General features: G+C 39.3%; 1 protein-coding gene across 1 annotated transcript; it reads left to right on the top strand.

Moving 5' to 3' along the window:
- Positions 1 to 11,623: 11,623 nt before the first annotated feature.
- rtkn2 (rhotekin 2) lies at positions 11,624 to 19,239 on the top strand (the record flags this gene model as incomplete). Its single annotated transcript, XM_083897663.1, has 13 exons — positions 11,624 to 11,758; positions 12,803 to 12,904; positions 14,258 to 14,457; positions 14,672 to 14,727; positions 14,810 to 14,863; positions 14,981 to 15,098; positions 15,258 to 15,458; positions 15,958 to 16,052; positions 16,681 to 16,787; positions 16,887 to 17,018; positions 17,509 to 17,677; positions 18,073 to 18,180; positions 18,539 to 19,239. The coding sequence occupies 13 exons, from the start codon at positions 11,624 to 11,626 to the stop codon at positions 19,237 to 19,239; spliced, it is 2,178 nt and encodes a 725-aa protein (XP_083753789.1).
- Positions 19,240 to 19,477: the final 238 nt, after the last annotated feature.

Genomic DNA, 19,477 nt, shown 5'->3' with positions numbered 1-19,477 from the left:
ATTTAATGAAAAAATAATCGACAATTAGGAAAATCATCGTTAGTTGCAGCCCCAACAACCAGTGATATATGTTGAAGAGAAGAAATTAAGTTAGACAGAAGAATCACAAATAAACACTCCATCCTTCTTCATTTTGTTTTGCTGCTAGGAGGAATGAGACAGAGTGGGCGGTCTTGTAATGTGATGCCTCACTCGTGTCTACGTCTGGACAGAGATCCATCCAGTAACACACAAATCCTTTTTCTCGACCCGCCTGCTCTGATCATTGCCAGATGTTGAAGGAGGAAGTGATGTAGGAATGTTGGCCTGCCTCACCAGTAGGACATTTCTGTTCCCTCCCGCTTCCCTCCTCCTCTTCCTCTTTCTCCCTCTTTCTCTTTAGATGTGCTGGAAAGGAGGTCAAAGCCAGCTCCTCTGACTTTCTGACTGTCCGGCCATGTTACACTTTTGTATAACTGGTTTCTAACTGCTTGCTTATTCAGCCTGTTGTTCAGTTTAAATAACTGGTGTAACAGAAGCTGTTTGACGGAGTAACTGGATGCAGAGTTCAGGAGCCACAAGCACATTTCATGATTTGATTTTTTTCACACTGTCACAAGATAATGACGAGAGTGAGGAGAGTCTTTTGTCCGTTACAAAATCCAATTAAAAAAACTGCTGCTCTTAGTTACTGCCTTTACGTTTGACTAGAAATAAGACAGTTGTTCATTTACAATTATTTATTTCTAAATATAACACAGGTTTCATAGGAAGGGGAGATTTGAAATGGTAATTTTAGAAAGCACTAATGTTCTACTGTACTGTCTTGTGTAGAAAGTGCCAAGAAAAGCCCATCAGAGAGGGAATTACAGATTATTGAGCTAAGCTCAAACTCACTTAACCTCTTAAGTACTATGTATACTAACTCAGAAATCCCCAGGGTAACATTTTAATCAACTGCACACCTCTGATGGTTCCTTACATCATTGCTGTTGAGGAAGTGACTATTCCAACTGATGTCTCTCACGCATATCATTTCAGGTTTTCATCCCAGTAAAACATGATGTGTACAACATTTAACATGTACGTTTTAGGCAGATAAATAATAAACAGTGATACGCAATATGAATATACTGTAATCAGTAGTAAGTAATCAGTCACAGAAAAAGCTTTTTGACATACACCTGTTATTTTTGCCTTCAAGTTGTAGCGCATGATGACCTAAACGGATTAAAATAAAGCAAGGACTTTATGACCAAGAATTTATTAAATACACATCTATAACATTCAAACACATTCTTCCAAATAATCCATCCCAACTTAACATACCTACACTGAAAGGACTACACTGAAAGAAAGGACAACAGATGCAGCAGCCAATTTTCTCATGCATATACAGTACATGTGATGTTCCTCTACTGTTTTCTTGCCATTATGTATGTATGATATTATGGATATAGAGCAGATATTGTCCTTGGGTGCAACACACTAAGCATACATTTATTAGAGAAATAGAATAACTACACTACACCATAAAAATGTGTGGTTGCATTTCCTCACTCGAACCAAACCATTAGAGCGTTTGCTGTCGCAGTAACCGCTGCACACTCACTGCAGCCTGCAAGGTTAATGAGAGTGTGGTTGTTGAGGAGGCTGAATGTGATGCATGCCAGCGTGTGTGGTGCCTTTAAAAAAAACCTTCTCGCTATCACACATGAAAGCGAGGCACAGCTGGAGGAATGCAGAGGCTGGTCTGATAAAGGAGACACAGCTGTGAGGAGGTTCTGTCTGCTTAATATGTGTTCGTTTAAGCTTTAAAGTTAAATTACAAAACATAAACGTTCAATCTTGTAAGATTTGAAATTACTCGATTTGTCCAACAACACCCACAACTTGAATATATTAAATTTTCTATGATAAATAAAAGGAAAGAAAGCTTTCTCACACAATCTAAAAGTGATTAAAGCAGTTTGATTTCTTTTGTAGAATCAATTACAACCATCAGTGCAATTCAGCCATTCAACAGAGACAGACATACAGCAATAAAAAACTACAAAAAAACACTACTAGATGATATAATGTTGTAAATACTTAGATGTTCAGTGTTCAGACAGGACAGGCTAAAATCAAACTCACAGTCCAAGGTCTCTCTCATCTATATTCTAACCATTCATCAGCATATTTGCTGGGACTAACAAGAAGGAATAGTGACCTCATGGTTTTGGCAGGAATTCCTCAACCCTCAGACTTTTACATACACTGTCGTCCACATACCCACACAAATATGCACACAGATGCACACATATGCACAGAATTAAGGAGTGAAAGGCCAGGATTATTCTAAGATGACTGGGAATTCTTTGTATGGAGGAGACTGAAAGGACAGGAAGCATGCACACACTTCCTGTGCTGGACACTCATGTTTGAATCCACAGTGAGTGTGTGGCTTACTTTGATTTGTCGACCGACATGAATGGAAAACCACGTGTGTCTCTACTGTGAGGCAGCTCGCACTGTCATGAGGGAATTCATCTTGGACACCAAGAAAGGATATGTTTTATTTAATATAATAAGATGTTCAAAAAGTAGAGTGATCAACTGTGACCAATTGCCCCTTTGTTTCCATTCTCTGGAAAAATGCTGTTGAGCAATCTTTTAGGCTGTTCAAACCAATCACAAATACAAGCTAAAAAAATAAGCCGGCAACAGTTTATTTCATGTCATATGTTTCTTTACAGTAACACATGGCTGTTGCTCTCCACGTAGCATCTGGCTTCGGGGAGCATGATGAAGGCATGATGATGATGCAACAGCTGGGTAACCATCAGCACTACTCATCAGCTTTTTCCCTCCGACCTCCCAAACCATCCCAGGCCTCATAGCTGACTCACACCACAACACACACACTGACAGATGCTCTGTGTAGCCTCAACGCGCACAAACACCAACATGCTTGAAAGACAGTAGGGGAGAGAAAAAGACCAAGACAAACAGAGAGACAAGTCTTGCTGTCATCACACGGTTTTTCATTGTCTTATGATGTGAGCCAAGCGTTGCCCTAGTAAGGGTGTGTTTAACAGAGTGGATGCTTATTCTACAGAATGTTGAAATTGCAAAATAAAACACTGACACTGTCTGTGCAGTAATTTTACGGGATGGATAGATGCATGTTTGGATAGTTTGTTCCGAGCAGATATCTTATGGCAGACATGAGATGATGCACTTTATGTTTGCAACATCAGCAAAACTGATTGCTCTGATATAAATAGCACCGTGGTTACAGTCGATTTAGCAGAGATAGCATCCTCTGACTGAATAAAGAACAGACGATTTAGTCATCTAGATATCTGAATTTCAGGTTCTGACATTGATACCGATATCAATATTGAAGCTTTGCAACAATAAATAAGATAAAATGAGGGTAAGCAGGGCAAGACAGCATCTTGTAGATATAAAGCCAGTAGAAAGACAAATAGGATATTCCCTCAAAACTGCTGTGGGAAGGTATTTTAGGACTTTCATAGTCATCGTCAGTAAGAAACAGAAAACAGCATCTCTTGGTCTTTGGGAGTAGTGAAGTCTACAGACCATGAGGGGGTGTAAAGAACAAAAAAGGATGATCATGAGACAACCAAACAATGTCTGGCCAGTCAAACACAACGGCTAGACAGGCAGACAGACAGACAAAGGTTTCTTATTATCCCCAGTGGTTGATTCTACTCTCGATGTACAGAGATCAAAGTGTTCAGTGGAGGAGGGCTACAGTCTATTGTCTACACAGAGGTACACTTTTATTCTGCGACTGAGATAAAATATGCCTTGATATACATGTATACTTTGTCGTTCTTTATTATAAACTTGACTATACAATCGTCATTGTAAATGAGAATTGGTTCTCAACTGACTTAACTGGTTGAGTGAGGGTAAAATATCTACTATACTGTATACCAGCGGTCAGCAACTGGCGGCCCATGGACCAAAACTGGCCAGCCATCATCACTATCTGGCCTGACAGATGATAAATGATTTCATTTGCTTATCACGACAAAAAAAATACAATTTCATACAAAATATATTCATTGTTTGTAAAATAAAATCACTGCTGTTTTAATGGATAGCTAGGATCGGAGAGTCAATGTCTGCAAAAAAAACTGTTAGCATTCGTTCGGCTCAAAGGGAAAATATAGTTTGTTAAGATAATTTTTTGACATTTTATTCTCTGCATCTCTCACACATTTGTGTATTATATATGTAGCCAATATTATTGGCTAAATTATTAGCCAAATTTACTTGCTGATCCCTGCTCTTACTTTCCACAATTGAGCATTGTGGTTTCACAAAACTCACACTTGTGTGCACACTAATGGGGTGCCACTTATAACAATCTATAAACAGATTTTGTATGCATGTGTGACACTACCCCATATGAATTTACAGGGCTGCTAGTCAATCATCAGCCTTGTGTTTAATAGTAGTTAAATAATACAGTATTTTATCTCTGGGGTTTTCAGTCTGAAAGTGTGTGAAAGATAAAAGATATATTCTGTTAGGGTAACCTTATTTGACTTAGTATTAGAAAGAGCCCTTGTCTAAACATTTGTCTTTCTTGCACCACTGAAACCTGAACTCAATACAGTAATTTGTCAGAGAAAAGCCTCAACCAATGCTGCAGGCTGAAAACCTTCATAAGTAAGCCTGTATTCTGAGTTTGCCATTATAAAGGCTTGTAAAAAGACTTAAAGCTGAATGTAGTTTGGCAGCAAAGTCCTGTTTTTACCAAGCAGTACAGTGGTGCAATTTGGAACAGAAAATCCTGATCTGGCTTGTTTCCACCACGGGGTGCATGGGCCGGGGTGTGATAGCTGTGTCAGCTACGCAAATAAAGTGACATCATAGCAGCAAAACACCGTGTTGCCCGCCAATGAATATCATTAATAAGAACACAACATAGTAAACAAAAGATGACAATGGAGGACATCCTGCATTTCTTGGCATGTGGCTGTTTATCACAAGAAGATTGGTTTTGTTTCAGAGAAGACTGCAGGTTGCTAAGCAAAACACCTCCATTATTTCCTGCTGTCATGTGCCAAGTGATGATTCTCAGTCGACCAATCAGCACCCATAGGAGCTGAATCACTGTGCTAGGTACCCCAGAGGAAGGGTGGTACAGATTGACTATTTTGGTACCGTTCTCAATGTTTGACAATGGAAACACAAATAATTGCATAATATACCATACCGAACTGAACCACTTGGTGGTTAACCACATATACTAAATGCAGACCAACTGCATTAACTGTTTTTTTCATTTGTTTTAACATGTTCATATAGAACAACATGGAGATATGCACAGTATCGAATGACAAAGACAGACAGTGCATTACACTAAAGTAGGTCATGCTTTCCACACTGTGCTTCTGTAAATCTAAATCCTGGCATTAGATTAAAAAAAAGTACTTAACTTCAAAATTCAAATTGAATATTAAATACAGAATTAAAAAGGCATACTATTCAATGATACATTTTACACCATCAGTAATTTATGCAGTCAGATAAAGACTACACACCAACATTAATCTTTTCAGACAGGAATACAGCACCATGCAGTGATAAAATAAATTATGATGATGTCAGGATAAAACTTCAGTGAGCAGTGGCTTTATGTGTGTTAATGTGGCTTATACAGGACATGTAGAATGTGGGTGAAAAAAAAAAAGCCCATGCAGCAGAAAAGACCATATGGTGCTGAAAAGCGGCCCCACACACACACATGCACACACACACATCACAGTTGGCGAGAGGAACAAACAAGCAAAAACCTCCATTTAGCCAGCATCCGTCCACCCGTTTCATTGTTATTACCATACACAACCTAGACAGTGAGCACATCCACTGGCCTTAAGAAATAAAGACAGCACATGCTCTGTGACCTCTGTATACCATATGACCTACAGACCTACATATGGAAATTTTGATTTCATGCATGCTGAAAACTATAAGGCATAATAATAAAAACAATATTCCCTTGAGCACTTCATGAGAAAATGAAGCTATTATTCCTATAGTCTGTTCCAGCATATCTGATCAAGTCTCTGTATCATGTGAGCATGTAGTACATTTATCAGAGATCACACTGAGATACACTTATTTCAAGAGACAGTTTTCTCAGTATGACAAAGCAAGTTGTAGAAGAAAAAGGATGGTAATTATGTATGGAATTACTCTTCACTCACTCATCTTCTACCACTTTATCTTCCACATGAGGGTTGTGGGGGCTTCAATCTCAGCTCACATAGGGTGAAAGGGGGGGTACATCCTGGACAGGCCGCCAGTTACGTACGGAATGTTTTCACTAAATTACACATTTAACAACATATTCATTAATTTATAAAACTTAAAACTGTACTGTGTAGCTCCAGAGCTCAGGTCACCTGGCGATATTCCTGCACTGCACACGGGAAGTTTTATGTCAGGACAGGTGGAGCCAAATGCAGCATTGCGCTAGTAAAGCGAGAGGACTGCAAACTGGTTGGAGTACAACTGAAACTCGAACAAGTGCCGACGAAAGGTTTCAGAGGTAAATTCTATTGCTCAAAAATCCAGCAGTTTGACAGGATAAACACTTCTTGTGTTCACACAAACAATCCCTAGGTCAGGTCTGATGGTTTTGCCTGACCGAGCCCCTTTTCAGATGAAGGACACATCATATAAATAATGTCAACTCTTTTCTGTTCACAAAGACCAGACATAGGCAGAAAAATGACAACACAAATCACCAAAGGTTACCCACTTCAGCTTTAAGTCCACTATATAGAATTAATGAATACATCACTCTATTATATCGCTGTAAAAGCTGTAGTTGGCATTGGTGAGTTCTCTCATCGCCCTCTGTGGCCCTGGATGAACAGATAACAACTGATCTGTGGCACTTGAGCAGGAACATACTGTAGGTATTTGGCCAACCCTACCATGATTACGGCCACAGCATTATGCTGCCCACAGTGATAGCATTAGCAGCAGCAGACAAAAATAATGAACACTCACAATGAAATTCACACTGGCACTGAGGAGGAAAAAACGTTAACATAACAGGACAATTGGGAAAGGAAAATACCAAAATACAAGATCAATATCTGCAGTGGAAAGAAGCACAAAATACAGGAAACTCGCTAGGGAGTATGTTACACCCCAAAACAGATGTGACGTTCAATCTGTTTAATTCTTTCATTTTTAGAAGTTAAATTAAGGGGGAAAAAACAGACTCGCCCTCAGTGTTCCATAACAAGGAAGAAGCCAATGATTAGTTATTTCAAACTTCTCTGTGTATCTCCCTTGTTTTTCTCTCTCACTGCACACAAGCACAAGCCTCACCAGGCCAAGCAGTGTGACTCTCATAACCCGGACAACATTTCTACCATGACAGATTACAGAAGTGAGATTCACTGCTATATTTAACCATGGACTCCCTGGTACAAAAAACTCTTAAAGAAAACACTTGGGTAGAATTTAATGGAATAATAAGTTTCAGGCAGCGTTGTTTTGAGTCACAAATAATAGTCCCTGACCAGTGAAGTAAAATTAACTCACTTCCTAAACTTCCTACTACACACAATAGCCATGGACAGGCCAGACAACAAAGTCCATGGTACCAGCTTCACACAGGAACAGAAAACAGGTTCATAACATTGCAGTTAACAATCTCTGTGATGAATGATCACGCTACAACAACTTAACATACGATTCTATTAAGAACACAATTGTAAGTAGCAAAGATAAATAAAAGAAGCACAATTGTTTTTATTTTGTCAGTTCAGTGTTAATAAGTCAACTTATGGCCACACTGACCGTTAACAACAAGAATACTAATTCATATGATGCTATGGTTAGTAGTTTTTCACAAGAAAACAATCAACACAAGACAAGTTCAACACACAACAACCAAGTGCCCTTTTACAACCTATTTACATAGCGTCCTGTTATGATCAACGTTTTACAATGAACATTGCTCTGGTGAAAGTATCATGTGACACTGACAGTTTTCAAAAATGCAACTGCCTGCAGAGCCAACCGGCTTGCAGTCTGCCACATTTGCAGCGGTCACGAAAGAGGGTGGAAAAAAGGCAGGATAAAAGAGAGAACGAGAGGGAGGAAGAAGAAGAAACTGGACTGGATGGTATTATCTGCACATTCTATGGCTCAAAACCAAAAAAAATTGAATTCTTACAGCTGAGGGAGGAGGAGGAGGAGACTAACAACTCTCACTGCAGTAGCCAATATATACTTAAGAACAAATCAGCCCAGTATGTGAGAAGCTCACTGTGTTACAAACCATTATCAGGAATGTATGTAACCTTCACTGACTTTATTGCACTAAATGCAATAAAGGGAAATTATTGAGATGAATAGATACAACCAGGCTGCTGCTGCTGCTCTGAATAGAAGTCTGTTTCCAGTGTTTCAAACAGATGAACAACTGAATTATTTGTCATGCATCTGCTTCAAGCATTTAGACTAAGACATTATCACAGTCTGGCCCTGATAAACAAACACCATTTACTGTGTTTAAGATTAAGATGTCATCCTAATTAGGACTTGAAAGGCATCATTATTAAAGCTGTGGTAATGCGTGTATACGAAATGATTTGCTATTTCACTACTTATGTGCTGATGACAGCAAATCTCAAAGTCATAAAGCACAAAGAGGGAGCGGATGCATGTAGGCCAGCTACATCTGCCCCACGAAAACAAAGCCTCCACACAGGAGAAGAGGAGGAGGAGGAGCGAGTCGGACATCGGCAAACGCTGCAGCCACATAACACAGTCAGATACATACTATTATATTTATATTAAAGATTTAAACTGATTAAAATTAAATAGGACTCGGAGACGTGTGTGTTTCCAGTGAGGGAAGCACAAAGCGTCCAACGCGACCGCTCGTCATTGATGTGCATCCCGCTGCCTACACAGCCTCCATGCGGTTACAGGAGGATGCAACTAACAGGGGGGAAAACAGGTCACTGAGAAATATAATGATGGAGCATATGGAGATAATGTGTCCGGTGATGCTGTTTGATCAGAGGCAGCAGAGTGGTGAGGCTGTGTGGTTTTACAAAGGCGGAGCAGGGCATGCTGGTCATGCCGCTGCTGCTGCTGCTGACAATAGTAGCCATACAGTTAGCCAACAGTCAGGGCAGACTGTGCCGTTATTAGCATAACAGTGTATGTGCTTGTTTATTAAACGCTATGCATCAAATTCAACCATGTGTTTTCAGTTTTTAATGTCACGAAGCTCCGAATTTGACCGATAATGTTTTTATATATATATATATATATATATGTAAGGACACTGGAGACCCAAATAAATACAAAACGGTGGACAGCAGAAAAAGCCTAAAATCGACTCTTTCCATAATTATTTCTGGCGTGAACTTCACATGGTCGGTTGTCCAACTAAACGCCTACTTTTAAAACAGGCGGTAAATAAATAGCATTCACGAAATAAAAGTAAAAGTCCAGTCTTCACTTACCCCGTTTTTCTCTCCTGTATGCTGCTGTTGAGGGTGTGTATATGTGTGTGTGAGGAGCCCAGCCCTGCCTCTGTGCGGCGGCGGCGGCAGCAGCGGCAACAGCAGCGACGGCCTTCTCTCTTTCCGTTGCTCAGCAAAACGCTGCTGCCTGCCACAGAGCGGCGCGCGGACAAACGTCAACGCGCTGACGTCAACGCGGCGGAAATAACAACTCAGACCGCCGCTATCAACTTTCAAATTAAAAGCATAATGTCGTTGTATTGGATAGGACATGAGATTTTAGTTGTTTCCTCTTTTCTTATTTGCTGTGTTTTAGTTGTATATTATTAGTTAAATGAAAATGACAAAAATAAAAAATATAAAAAAGAATAAAATAGAATAAAAAAATAAAAAATAACCAATACATCCATTGAACTTGGTTTACCGATAACTGGATCAATTAGCACATGCATCTGTGTGGTAGTGATTAAATGGATAATATAATATAAAGCATATATATATATATATATATATACAAAGCATATATATATATATAAAACGTCACCTTTAAATAAATAAAGTAATTCATTCAAATTCTTATACTGAAGACAGATCACAGTATTATATATATATACATAATTAAAATAGAAAGGTTTTTACTAAGATCAAAGCATGTTTTTCTTGCATACTTATGGTTAATTCCCAGTGCTTGATAATAGATTGATGGTTCTTTCCTGAAATTAACTTTTTGGGACATTTCATACAAACCATGCAAGGGCTAATTTAACATTTAACGGTGTATGAATTAAGCTTAATTAACTGTTTTTTCTTTTAATGGAAGTGAAAATAGTAGTTAACAGTAGTAATGTAGTAATAGTAGTTTGATTTTCTTTGGAATATACTAAATGGATTGAAGATAAGTGTTTCTGTTTTAGCTGCACCTGCAGGAAACGTGGTAAACCGGACATAAAAAAGAATAAAATAAAATCTGCTGAAAAAAAAGAAAAGAGAAACCATACAATAAATGACAAAGAGGCTCATGTCACTGTGGAAACATTGTTTCAAATGGTTATATATGTATTGCATTTGATCTACCTTTTATTTTTTAAAACAGTCGCCGTAATTTCCTGTGTTTCGGTTTTTGACTGTGGGTTCATGCAGTTCTTCCAGAAGCGCCTGCGTCCACACTTCCAACCGTGGATTCCTCCAACTCGACTCAGACAGAGGGAGGGTGAAGAGAAGAGCGGGCTGGTTTCCTGGTTTGCCTGATCACGTTTCAGGGTCTTTTGTGCGACTGTGCGTCCCATCATCAGCTGACTGTTCCTGCTGCATGTTAAGTGCAGCTCGAATGAATTGGTTTCACCAGGAACCAAACGATTGTAAAGTTCGACTGAAATAAATACAATTGCAATGAGGAACAAAACAGCGCTCGGGCATCCTTTCCTGTACTGAACACGTGTTCTACCTTCCTTATGTTCATTTTCAGTTCATAAAGGCTTAGTCACTAGAATTTAATAAATACATTGATAATCCACGAACAGTTAATTTAGGTGTTAAATTACTACATAATTGGCAAGACATCCATTTTTGTTTTTATGATACCTCAATGATAAGATATATATTTTTTTAAATTCAAAACCGGTACGCTCCTGCTTTGTTTGTCACGGTGACGTCATGACGCCACCTCTCTGTAGGCGTAAAAGCACTCGGTTTATGACCAAGGACCTGCCGCCGAAAAAGGCGGATAACGTGTTTCAGATCTCATTTAAATTATTTCGTTTAACCACGGTGTAATTTACTTTCAAAATAGTTGTGTCAATTAATTTGAATAATTTTTCAATAATATCGCGCCATAAATAGTGGTCTTGATATTTGAGTTGATTAATGCGAGTTTTATGATATGAAGCATCATAAGCAAAGTAAATAATGACGTTTTACAATATTAATATGTTTGAATTTCCGTAGTAGTGTTATATATCTCGTGAATGTATTCGGATAATTTCAACTGGCTTGCTTTTTTGTTTGTTTTCTGGACAATATTTCCCTTCCGGCAGATCAGGTGACACAAATCGAACATCCTCGTCCGTTAGCGGTTGGAGCAGGAATGTGCTGCCAGTGTTGTTGGCTGTTCGGGACACATGGACACCCAGCGGGACGTTCAAACTTCTAAACGACAGGGAGGCGCTCGGTCGTTACTGTCGGTCGGTTCCGCCACCGCCATGGAGGTTAAACGCAAGAAAATACGACAGAGCACTTTATTCCAACAAACAGAGGTATGTTTGTTCAAAGACTTACAGAGAGAGCAGTTGGTTTAGCCTCGAGTCGTAATGACACTTGTCACCGGAGGGCGTCTTATTAAGAGCGTGCAAAGCTACTAACGCAAGCAAGTTAATGCGTGGTTCCTCTGCTTTGTCAGTGTCACAGCTTTAATAACATATTTGGAAGCCTTTTATCAAACAACAATTGTGTTTTCTAATATTTGTCTCAAACATTCTCAGTGGTTCCCAAACTAGGGATCTGAATTATAGTAACCGGGGTGGATTGATGCGTGGTGCATGCACATGTGGTGATTACTCCGTTAATAATAATTTACTAACTTCAGTTTAAATGATTAAGATAATCAGAATGAGTGGGCTCTCTTATTCATGTTTATAAATGATTGATTTCACATTCTTAAATGTGAATGTTATGTTTTCTATGCTCTATGAAAGTCTATTGTTAGGTTCCTGCGAGGAACAACACATTGAGAACGTCGTCATTTAAAGCGTGCGAAATATTTATAAAGATTTAACCATTTCCCTCACATTTTATGGGTGAAACTGTAACTAATGATCATTGTTAATACAAAATAATCATTAGTTGCAGCCCTATTGCACTGCCAGCAAAGCATGGGTATGATTGTGAAGGGAGTGGCAAGTTTTTCTGTGTGATTTTTATAAATAATAAAAAAATAATTAATAATTCAAATAAACCATTATATACAATTATAGCTGTCAAGTACAATTGAATGATGCACACTGGCTCTTACAATCATTCAGTCCCACCAGTGTCTGCTCTTATTAATCTATTTCTTTTGATCAATCCCTCTTTTTTGAGTCTTTTTTGGGGCCCCTCAGAAAAAGTTTAGGAACCACTGTATTATCACAAACCTTTCATTTCCATGGGAAAAGCCAGTTGCACCAGTTGTCAGAATGGGGAGTCGCCCCTTTATGCGGTTTCGTGAAACCAGAGACCCCCACTGCATTGTTTCTCTGTGCATGTAAAGAAATACTGTCCTTTCCTTTGCTCTAACTCTGCACAAACTAATGTCCTTTCAGGCTAAAAGCATGAAACGATGTCCAAGTCTTCTGAATGACACCTTGCAGATAGTGGAGGATATGAATTTCTTATACATACGACAAATTTCTAAGAAGTTACAGGTGCATATGCTAGATTTTCATTATGGAGAATGAGTATGTCCCTAAAAAGCTGTAGAGGGAGTATTTTTAAAATCAGGCATGGGCCGGGATATTTTCAGAGTTGCCCTGATTAGTTGCTTGCACCATACCATTCATGCATGCATGCATGCATTTCCATTCTGCATTTTTAGCATATGATCTAATTTCACTCTGCTTGTTAGTCATGATGAAACTAGCTGATCCCCTTCTGCATTCACCATGTCATCTGCCGTTCTCCAACAAGTTGCTCTTGAGTGATGAAAAACAACACCCTCTGTGGTTGTAGCAAGCTACCAATACGTCATATCATCACAAGATTCCAGCAATATTCTGTATGCAATGTTACATCCTGGACGAGCCCCTCAATTTATGTTGTGCCCCGGCCTTGGGGTAATCTGAGCGTAACACAAAAGTGCTCTCCCTTTCCCCTCCAACTCACAGAGACCAAGACGACCAAAGTTGCAGACCAACACAAATGTATTTTTAACACATGGTAGTTTAACTTCAGGGTGAGCAAGGCCAAAATAACAAACAAAATATCTGTCAATAGAAAACTAACTTACCTGTCCAAAAATAAATAGTAAAAGAAAATACAGGAATCTTACCTGCCTCCCTAACATAAAACAGGAGGGGGAAAAAAGGTTCCCAAACAAAAATGGCTACTCACCTCTCTACCTACCAGGACTGCACTAAATAATATTTTTTTGTTTTGTTTTCTCTGTTCAAAATGTTTTAACAAAACATGATATCAATTTAAAGCTACACATCACAATGCAATTCAGCATGGTCTGGCTGGGGGTCAGAACGAAACCAAAAAGTGAGATGTCACCAGCAGGCATCCTTTGACAGCTGACCTGATCAGCTCCTGGCCAATCTGCATCTCCACCCACCACCTGCAAAAATCAAGGGGAGACACAACACAACAGGAGCAGCACCTCCCTCTGGCAGGGAGGATTAACTACATAAACACACACAAAATACAGACGATTATAACAGCAAGTAGATCGATTGTTCCGGAAACATTTTGCCCTCTTCTGTTTCTGCCAAAATCAATCCAGGTACAACGTAAACAAATATATGTACATCGCTTACTAACAGGACAGAGCAATGTCACACCTTCATTGTTGTGCCAAAACAACACTCAAGGGCAACTTCACTCTAACTTCACTTTAGCAAAATCCATGTTTGGTCTCATCATGTCCATCTCTCATCCTCTTCTTCTGTTATAGAATATTATTTGATGGACTAACACAAGTTCAGAAGAAGCTACCTGTCTGTGTTTTGTCATAATTTGGTTATTTTGAAATGTCTCCTGTTTATGTTCTTTCCACAAAGAACACTAACTTGCAAGAAAAGCTGGACTTTGAGGTGCGAATGCGAGACGGGGCCTATAAGCTGCTACTCGCCTGCAGTAAGAGAGAGCAAGTTCTCAACACCTCCAAGAACCTACTGACCTGCAACGCCAGGATCAAGGCTTATTTGACTCATCTGCAGAAGATAAAACAGGAACATGATATGATGGGAGCAGCCAATGGGTAAGGGATCTGGGTGCTTGCTGGTTTTTAGGTGTGGATGATGTCTGGCATTTGGAAATGATGTTTGAAATCACTGGAAGTTAGGCTCAGAACATATTAAAGTATATAGTTGCACATCAGGTTGTAATACATCTTAATTGATTGGGTTGGGATTTGCAACAATGATACACAGATTGTCACCAGTTTTAATAGTGAATTGAAATTCTTAATTCAGCCCTGATCCAGATTCAGATGGCCGTGTGCCCTGTAATGGGACAATTGCAATATCAGGTAAGATTGCACCCCCACCCGCAATCATTCTATCCTGTAGTGCTGCGTTGTGAATAGAGTTTTCTCCTCCTCTCTGATGTAGGGCTGCGTGTTCCTTTGCTGTGGAAGGATTCAGACCACTTTAACAATAGAGGGAGTAAGTTTGTTCGTGTTTTACCATTTGACCATTCATGCCTTCTGTTCAGTTTTATTTTGTGTTATTTGCAGATACCTGCTGTACTAGCATGTACTGTGCTCTCCCTGTATTAATCAGGCTCTCGTCGAGTGGCAGTGTTCTGTCTGCTGCAGACTGGCTCTGAGGTGTTTGACACAGAGATGGTGGTGGTAGACAGATCAATTACTGACATCTGCTTTGAGGGGGTCACCATCTTGTAAGTATGTGTTATTTGTACATGTTAAATATGCAGAGTGGAACAGTTAGACGAGCTGCACTCACTCATTTGAGTTTGGTGTAATGGTTTTCATTTTTAATGTCATGGTTTATTCATGCTATTTGCTCATATTCCTTTCTCTCTCTCTCCCTGACATAGTAAAGAAGCAGTTCCTCAGTTTGACCTGAGGGTGGAGCTGTGGAGCTGCGCCCTGGAGGAAGAGCTCACAATGGCAAACACGCCAAAGAAACTGGCCAAGAAGTTCAGAAACTCCTTTGGAAAAACAGCTGGGAAGAAGCTCTGCCCTCTGCTGGACACTCCAGATGCTGACACGTTCCTGCAGAACAACCCTATTCCCCCGTATGTATTCAGTCATCTTGTAAAAACCCTTTATAGACTCTCCGTATTTCAAATTTGGAAACTAATTTGATTATTATGACCAGTTACTGATTAAAAGGTGTAGCTGTAGCCTCAGTGTTGGGGTTGTTAAAGATAGCTCAATGAAGAACAGTATAATTTATAATTTATTATGCAATGGCTTAGTTAATTACCCCCGCCAGGGATATTATGTTTTCTCTAGCATTTTCAATTTATCTGTTAGCAGGATTACTAAAAATATAGAATGATTTCCATAAAATATTCTGGATAACAGTGGATGCAGTATATATTCTTTCCCACAGCTATTAGTATATTAGTACTCTACTGGGCACCACTGAATCATTTTTATGGGGAAAAAATTGTAGTTATTTTTAACTACCACCTGCATTTTTACATGTGAATTAAAAAAAAACATGTTTATCAAAATTCTGAGAGGATCATGCTACTATTTGTATTGTGTTTGTGTGTTTACCTGTACCAGTGGAGCCAAGTACAGCCTGCTGGCCTACACCACTCTGTCTCTGTCTGAGTCTGAGGGCAGCTTTCAGTCTCACTCCCTCATTGTCCTCCAAAATGGTAAGAGACAAAGGCGTAGAAATGTAATATCTGGGGATATAAAGGGATTATGCTTTCTATCTCCTGATTTGATTCAGCGGAAAATTTAATATTTTTTTCACTATTAATATTGAAAGCTAAAATTAAACAAAATAACCCATGATTGAAGTTTGACTTGGATTATTTTTCTGCGCGAGTGATTCAAATAGATGCATAAAATAAATACATGGGAGAAAAATGACTGTTATTACTAAATCCACCTGTAATATGAAGTTCTCTTTTTAGAGTCAGTATTTGACATTTAAATATATATTTTGTTTCTGTAAAAATAATTTTAAATGTCCTTATTCACATATAGATATAGATATACAGATATTTCTCAACATGAAACAGAAAGACAAACTCAGGTTTTACTAGTGACATTAATGAGGGATTCACTCGTTTTAAGAGAGATGATGTCATGTAATTATTTCAGTTAAAGAGTAGCTCATGCTAAAAACCTTTGACCTGTACATTTTTATTTTTAACTGCATACTGCATGTGTTCCATATTTTCTGGATGTCATTATATGACTGCTACAACAATCAATCTAATGTTGACTTTTGCACAATATCGTGTAATATATTTATGGGATTTATTTACCTCCCAGCTGAGTGGTCATCTTGGCTTCCACTTTACGGTAACCTCTGCTGTCGGTTGGTTGCACAGCCAGTGTGTATGACACAAAGCATGATGAGCGGCTACCTGAGTCAGAAGGTGAGTTGACTGTTGTTGTCATTAACATGAGCCCCAATGCTGGTTCCAAGGTTGAAAAATCTTAAGTGCTATTGTTTCTTCTTTTTTGGAAATTTCTAGCAAACTGTGGAGGGGATGAACCGCTGCTGCAGTCTTTACTGTGTCTTGAGTGCGGGCTTTTTGTCCTGTTATTTCACTGCAGAAGAAATAGATGCAAAAGTGCACCCTACTCTCAAGATACCTGTGAATAAGGTGAGACAATGTTCTGACCTTCACATTCTACATTTATTGTCGATGCCTCACCACACAATACACACCTCTTATTAGAGAATAATATTGCAGTTAATATAGTTCAAATATCTCAACATCACAAAACCTGGAAAAAGTTTCACTTAAATTTCTCTCTTTAAGATATTAGATTAATACATTGAGAAGCAAAAGAGTGGGAAGAGATTAATGGTACTGTTATGACTGTTACTACATCTCTATTTTATAGTCTGTTCAAATGTGTGATTTAAATATAAACACACAAAAGATCAGTTTTACTTCACATTTGCAGAATAAATGCAAACTGACACTGTACTCGGTGAGATCCTGCTTTCAACTGAATATTTAATTTCTGCAGTAGAAGAGATGCACTTTTAACTGCAATGTCTCATAACGTAGCCGTCATTTGGATTCTGTGGAAAACATTTATTTCAGGTTAAATATATTCGTGTTTTTTTTTTTGTCAATATCACAGAGCACTCGGATCCGTGTGATGGAGAAGGAGAGAACAGGCCAGAAATCCCGGAGTATGTCCATCATCAACCCTTCACATGAGGGATATGACACCGTTGTCTTCACCACAGACACCAGGGAGGAACTGGAGGACTGGTTGGACACTCTCCACCAGCATCTCTATGATCAGAGTGAGTGACAACTTGGGACTTGGGATATCAATAGACTGAAATATTGTGATACTGTATTCATTCTTTGAAGCGCTGTATCGATATGGAACTGTTCTTGACTGTGGTTTTGTTCCTCTCACAAATATATCATTGTTACCATTACTGAGAGAAAATAGACTATGGGTGGGGTTGCAATATGTCCCAATATATAGAAAATATCGTATCCGGATTATATCTGTATCAGGATTATGTATCATACTGCCAGATTTGTGTTGTACAAATTCTATTCAGTAGCTTACAAAGCAACATTTGAAGCAGTTTCTGTATATGAATTTAGTTCTTTGCAAGAACGGAGACCATAATATATTTTTTTAATCATATTTCTGCCTCTTATGCCTCCCCCTGTTGACAATCAGGCCAGTGGCTGCACTGCTGCGACCAGCTAATGAAGATCGAGGTCACGTCACCACGGAAACCATCGCTCTTCCTCGCAAAGCAGGCCGACTCTGTTTACAACGACCTCAGTGAGTAGAGTAATTGGAAAAAGGTGGATGAATAGAGTTAGATGCTTGATGTTTAATATTTTGAAGGGTTTTCATTTGTGATGTATTTTGTGTCTATTTATAGAGGATACTGAGCAAAGTGCATAAAATGCCTCATTGAAGTTAATATATTCTGGTAACTGTATAATGGCTTTAATTTCAGTGGTGATGCATTTAAAAAAAAAATAAAAAAATCCTTTTCCCATACTAATTAGGAAATTGTGCTTTGGTGTCATTGTCATAATCCATTGAACATGGGGAAAAAAGACACAAGGCTTGTATAAACCTGATGTCTAGGCCTTTATATATTAATATTTTATACCTTTTCTTTTCCTTGTAGGTATAAATTCACCCAGCAGGTTTGAGGGCATTGCAGATATTATCCACAACAAGATAGAGGAGACAGATGGCCGCTTTCTAATTGGTCAGGAGGAGGAGAAGGAAGTGCCTCATTGGTCGACTCTGTTCGATGGATCACATTCAGTGGTCGTGCAAAAGAGTATTCTGTCCCAGAGCAAAACCTCCACTCCTTGTTCAAGCCCCAACGCCGGCTCAACATCCAACAGCAACAAGAAGCGACGTGCCCCGCCCCCTCCCTCTGACAGAGTGGCTTATACTCCTCCCACCCGTCCTGCCAGACCTCCTCTTCCTGCCAGACCCCCTCCTGCTCCTCCTGTCATACACCAGGAGAAGGAGAACACCGGCACTTGTGCGTCACGCCTGACCACAAGGTCCAAAACAGGCAGACCATCTCTGGACGCCAAGTTCTCCGCCATCATCCAGCAGCTCCAGAGGAGCAATGCTGGAGGTGCTGGGGCCTCCAGTCGCAAAAATGCTCCACTGGGCGTCCTCGATATACAACCACAAGGTCCGCCGCAGCCTCCTCTCCAACAGCTGGAGTACCAGAACCACCAAACCCAGGAACCAGAAACCACTGCAGAACATGGTTTCATCAGACCCAGTCATCACGGTCCTGCTCCTGTACCAAGGAACAAACTGAGGAAGTCTTTCAGAGACAGAATGAACATGAAAGCCTTGTGACCGTGACCTTCAACTACTGTATATATGCATTTAACCAACTAACCACTAATACATTACTCACTGTTGCTGAGCAAGGCAACATTGGTAAAATTGCAAATCACAATATATTTGACTTAGTCTTAATAGCAATATTGGGAGGATATTTTAAGAAAGACTGTGCTTCAAGTCTTTAATAATAATAAATTACTTTATCATTTTGAGGAATATGCTTATCTGATTTCTTGCCAACAGTTAGATG

Source organism: Microchirus variegatus, assembly GCF_963457635.1.
Source record: "Microchirus variegatus genome assembly, chromosome: 11".
NCBI classification, from domain to species: domain Eukaryota; kingdom Metazoa; phylum Chordata; class Actinopteri; order Pleuronectiformes; family Soleidae; genus Microchirus; species Microchirus variegatus.
Note: the sequence above shows the minus strand (reverse complement) of the source record. Positions and strands in the feature narration are given on the sequence as shown.